The following is a 4,586-nucleotide window of genomic DNA, read 5'->3' as shown; positions in this document are numbered from 1 at the left end:
CCAGTATGAAATGCTAAAGCTTCACAACCTTACATGAATATTTCAGGTTGGATATGAGGAAAATTTTCTTCTCAGAAAGAGTGGTACAGCACCGGAACAGACTGCCCAACAAGGTGCTGGAATCACCTTCCCTGGAGGCTTTCAAGAAGGGGGCAGATGTGGCACTGAGGACACGGTTAGCAGGCATGGTGGGGATGGGTTGATGGTTGGAGTAGATGATCTTCATGGCCTTTTCCAACCTTAACGATCTGTGATGCTATGAATGGACCCTGTAGGCTAGGTGAGAAACTGCAGTTTGAGTTCTAGAAATGGTTTAGCTCAGATCTCTTCTTAACTTATCTCTGAAGTTTTTTTTGAATTTGGGAATATTTTACAAGCTTGAACTGGGGAAGAGACATGGCTAGAGCAGGGGCGCACCTACCAGCACCCTCACACACAGTTTGAGCTGAATCTCGTGACTGGAAGCTGTGACACCTCAAGTTCAAGGTTGGCGCTACAAACAGAACCAGCCCGAGGGAAGGTGAAAATGGGATTCCTGTGCCTCCATCCCAGCTCATCTGACAAGGGTAGTTTGGGATCTGAGGAGGGAAAAGTATTTCCAGCAATCGCTTCGGGTTAATTATCGCAATTCCGGGCATAAGAGCACGCAATAATCCCTAAAGAGAAAATGCTGTGGCTGTGTCCGTGTCTGCCAACGTGCCCCACCGCCTACAGACCGCACTATACCACCCAGCCCGGCTCACAGCCCGCAGCTCCACAGGCAGCAGCAGCAGCACCACAACCCTCCCACGCTCCCTCAGCGCCCAGCCTCGGCACGCGCCCCCTCTCAGGCCTATGACGTCCGTTTGCTGCGACCCTGCGGCGCCGCACCGACGTCATCGCGCCCGTCCGCCCGCAGGTGACGTCAGCGCGCAGCCGCAGCCGCCGGGAAGGTCGCGGCGGTGACCGGCGCTCCCGCATCCGCCATGTTGTCCGTGGCCGCCCGCTCCGGACCCTTCGCGCCCTACCTGTCGGCCGCGGTGCACGCCGTGCCCGGTCCGCTCAAGGCGCTGGCGCCGGCGGCGCCGCGGACCGAGAAGGTGGTGCTGGACCTGAAGCGACCGCTGCTGTGCCGGGAGTCGATGAGCGGCCGCTCGGCGCGGGGGGATCTCGTCGCCAGCGCCAGCCTCAACGGTGCGAGCCGGGCCCGACGCCCTGGGGGTGGCACCGGGGCGGGGAGGGCGCGGCGGGCGGGAGCCGGGAGCCGGGCCCGGGGCTGGACGGGGGGCGGCAGCCGGCGCCGCTGCTCCCTCGCCCTCTTTCCGTCCCCGTGGGCGCCCTCGGGCCGGGCCGTGAGATTTGCTGCGTCCTGCAGGCAGTGCTGGGCTCCCAGCTGCGGGTGATGCATGTTTACTGCTGCAGAGCTAAGAGCGTTGAAGGCTTGCTCCGTTTTGATGACTCTTAAACGGGTATTTGTCCTGCTTTTGGGGAGATACAGGAAAACTGTATCATACAATACGGCTTTTACCCTTTAATTGACGTAAATCAGAGATCTGAGAGCAGATGTGCTTTTCAGCTGCATGAGAAGAGTTGTAAGAAAGAAAGTGGAGCAGTCACTGTTTTCTCCCCCCTGTTCTCAAGGTGTGAGCCAGATCAAGTCACTCAGTAGTTCTTGCAGAGTCTGCCTACGGCCAAAGAAGGACAGTGACCCTCAGCAAGGCACGCACTGCCAAGTCCCTTATTGCTACAGCTCTATGTCTGTGTCATTTCATCACTTGGCTACTGCATCTTTTCATGTGCTCAGTGCAATGGAAGTAGTTTGCTGACAGGCATATCCACCAACAAATGGGACACCCAGGTACTGGCCTCAAGGTGTATCTGACAGCAGCCAGTTAGGCAAGGCTTCAAGACTGCCTAATGCTATGTATTTTATATATTAAGGGACGTGATGTTGCCCACACAACAAAAGCAGCAGCCTTTTGGAATGCAGACTGCATGTTTACAGCAGGACATCTAGTCTGAAGTACGTGCCCTGATGGCAGCGATCTGTGTCAGGCCTAAATAGGCACATCAGGGAACGAAGGATCTGCAGTCACTGTGGACTGAGTATGAAATGGAAACATTTCTGAAATGTTACTTTAGTCCCGAAATGAAGAATCTTTTGTCCCCACTGTATATACCACTTTAAATGAAGCATGAAGAATACATACAAGTACATACAAGAAGTATGTACTGGAATGAAAATAAGCTTCCTTCTGATGGTGGCACGTAGCAACAGTTAGCATCTTACTAACCATCAACTGTAAAGGACACATCCAGATATAAGTTCTACAGATCTATCATTAATGTAATTGACGTGTAGTCTTATTCATAGCTTCAATTAGTATTATTCAATGAGAAGTGTAGCAGAGAATTTTCAAAGTAGGTGAATTATAATGCCTGCTAGCTTGCTACTGAATGAGAAATGTCTTCACATTGAAATGAGTAGTTTGCTCTCATAGAATTTTCAATTTCAGTTTAAGAGTAAATACTTTTTCTTTCCTAAGTAAATTGTAAATAAATGCAAATATTTCCCCATTAGATCTTATTTTGAGTACTTCAAGAGAATGCTTTCTACTAACCTATTAACTTTGTGCCAACTGCTAGAAAAAATTAAGACTAAACAGGTTTTGCCAACTAACAGACTGCATTTTGGCAAGTCATGTCCTTAGCATGTCCTTTCTTTACGTTTGTGTTGAGGGAGGTAGCTTTCATATGCTGGAGAAACTAATGGGCTGCCCCTTACTTAGCAGCCACATCTTGTCAGGTCAGCACATGGCTTCAAGTGAGAATCTCACAAAGTTTGGGAACTGGATATTTACTAAATTTTTTCCTAAATTCTTTTATGATACATGTCTGCAAATAGAAGACCGGAGTTTGAAAGGTTTAAAAATCATTTCCTGGGGCAGTTAGCTTTGATGTCAGTTTTAAGTTCTATAAAGGAGGGTGTCTGATCTGGTATTTTTAATCTTTGAAATGTTTACCCAGACACTTAAGATTGTTAAGGGCATAGAGGTTACTTAAGTCAGAGGAGATAACATTTATTCAAACCATTTTTTTCAAGGAAACATCAGAAAGGAAAGCATGTCTGACTTGTGTCAGCTAGCTGTTGTATTCTGCAGCATTTCTGCCTTGAAATTTCCAACAGATCACTTCAAACCCAGAACTTTTTGCAGGTCTTTCTATACCCTTATTAGGCTTCATTCAGTTTTCACAGATAAAGTGGAATGACTCACCAACCTTGCTCATCTACTAGAAACACCTTCTAATAAGTATTATTTTACAAGGTAAAATTGAAATGTATTATTAGAGGAATGCAACCAAGACTCTGGAATAATGTACCCATCATTCATAGAACATGATCTAGAAAAGCCTAATATAAAATACATCCTAATACATTTTGAATGAAAGAGTTGCCATTTCCTATTATTTTTCTTGCAGCGCCTGCCAGTGTGCGGTATGTCCACAACGATGTCACGGTCCCTGACTTCTCTGCCTATCGCCGTGAAGATGTGCTAGATGCCACAACGTCCTCTCAGAGTAGCAGTGAAGAAAGAAAAGGGTTTTCCTACTTGGTGACTGCAACAGCATGCGTAGCTAGTGCATATGTTGCTAAGAATGTTGTCACCCAGTTTGTTTCCAGCCTCAGTGCTTCTGCTGACGTGCTAGCATTGTCAAAGATTGAGATCAAGCTATCTGACATTCCAGAAGGCAAAAACATGGCTTTCAAGTGGAGAGGAAAGCCCCTGTTTGTGCGTCACAGAACCCAAGCAGAGATTAATCAGGAGGCAGAAGTTGATGTGTCTAAGCTGAGAGACCCACAGCACGATTTAGACAGAGTAAAGAAACCGGAATGGGTCATATTAGTAGGAGTCTGCACTCATCTTGGCTGTGTACCAATTGCTAACTCTGGAGATTTTGGTGGTTATTACTGCCCTTGCCATGGGTCCCATTATGATGCCTCTGGCAGAATCAGGAAAGGTCCTGCTCCCTATAACCTGGAGGTTCCAACCTACCAGTTTGTTGGTGATGATTTAGTTATTGTTGGCTGAATGACAGAGTGCTCGCTCGCTTTCATGTTCTGGTGAATGTATTCGTAAAAAGGTTAACTGATATTCTGGAATACTGTCAAACCGGAAGATCCTAAAAATACATTAGCTTCATCCTCAACCAGAAGTATGTTTGAATACTTCCTTGTGTTCAATTTTAATAAAAACTTGAAGTGAGCACTTGTTCCCGACTTAGGAGAATGTGTATTTGTTTGTATACTGAGTCAAAGAGACTCTACAGCATACAAAAAATACGTTTATGCAGCCCTGCTGAAAGGAGGCATACTTAACACAGGCACTGAACTACACAACCAAGCTTTCTCTGTACCACGTTTTCATTATTTAAGTTTTGCTGCGCTATGGGAAGAAACTCCTTTTAAAAACTCGCAGCAGACTTAAAACGTGTTTGGAGTCAGCTTCAGTGTAGAATTGTATTAAATGCAGTCCTTTAATTTCCAGTGTATTTTTATGTTTGTTCGTTTTCAAGGGAAATGAAAGAAAAGGTACACAAAAAAGAAC

General features: G+C 46.5%; 1 protein-coding gene across 1 annotated transcript; it reads left to right on the top strand.

Annotated features, from left to right (window-relative positions):
• Window positions 1-941: 941 nt before the first annotated feature.
• Window positions 942-4,258, top strand: LOC122161679 (cytochrome b-c1 complex subunit Rieske, mitochondrial). The gene is made up of 2 exons (XM_042821251.1): window positions 942-1,173; window positions 3,460-4,258. Exons 1-2 carry the CDS (start codon window positions 966-968, stop codon window positions 4,068-4,070), a joined length of 819 nt encoding a protein of 272 aa, XP_042677185.1. The 5' UTR covers window positions 942-965; the 3' UTR covers window positions 4,071-4,258.
• Window positions 4,259-4,586: the final 328 nt, after the last annotated feature.

The sequence above is a fragment of the Centrocercus urophasianus genome, unplaced genomic scaffold (genome assembly GCF_019232065.1).
Source record: "Centrocercus urophasianus isolate 14NV4802_14NV808 unplaced genomic scaffold, USGS_Curo_1.0 seq_2, whole genome shotgun sequence".
NCBI classification, from domain to species: domain Eukaryota; kingdom Metazoa; phylum Chordata; class Aves; order Galliformes; family Phasianidae; genus Centrocercus; species Centrocercus urophasianus.
The sequence above is the reverse complement of the archived record's forward strand: the minus strand, read 5'-3'. Positions and strand labels throughout refer to the sequence as shown.

Bases quoted from the DNA above. Each gene is read 5' to 3' on its own strand.
- LOC122161679 (XM_042821251.1), top strand. From the start codon at position 966: ATGTTGTCCGTGGCCGCCCGCTCCGGACCCTTCGCGCCCTACCTGTCG. The intron at 1,174-3,459 runs GTGCGAGCCGGG...TTTTTCTTGCAG, and splicing joins CGCCAGCGCCAGCCTCAACG to CGCCTGCCAGTGTGCGGTAT.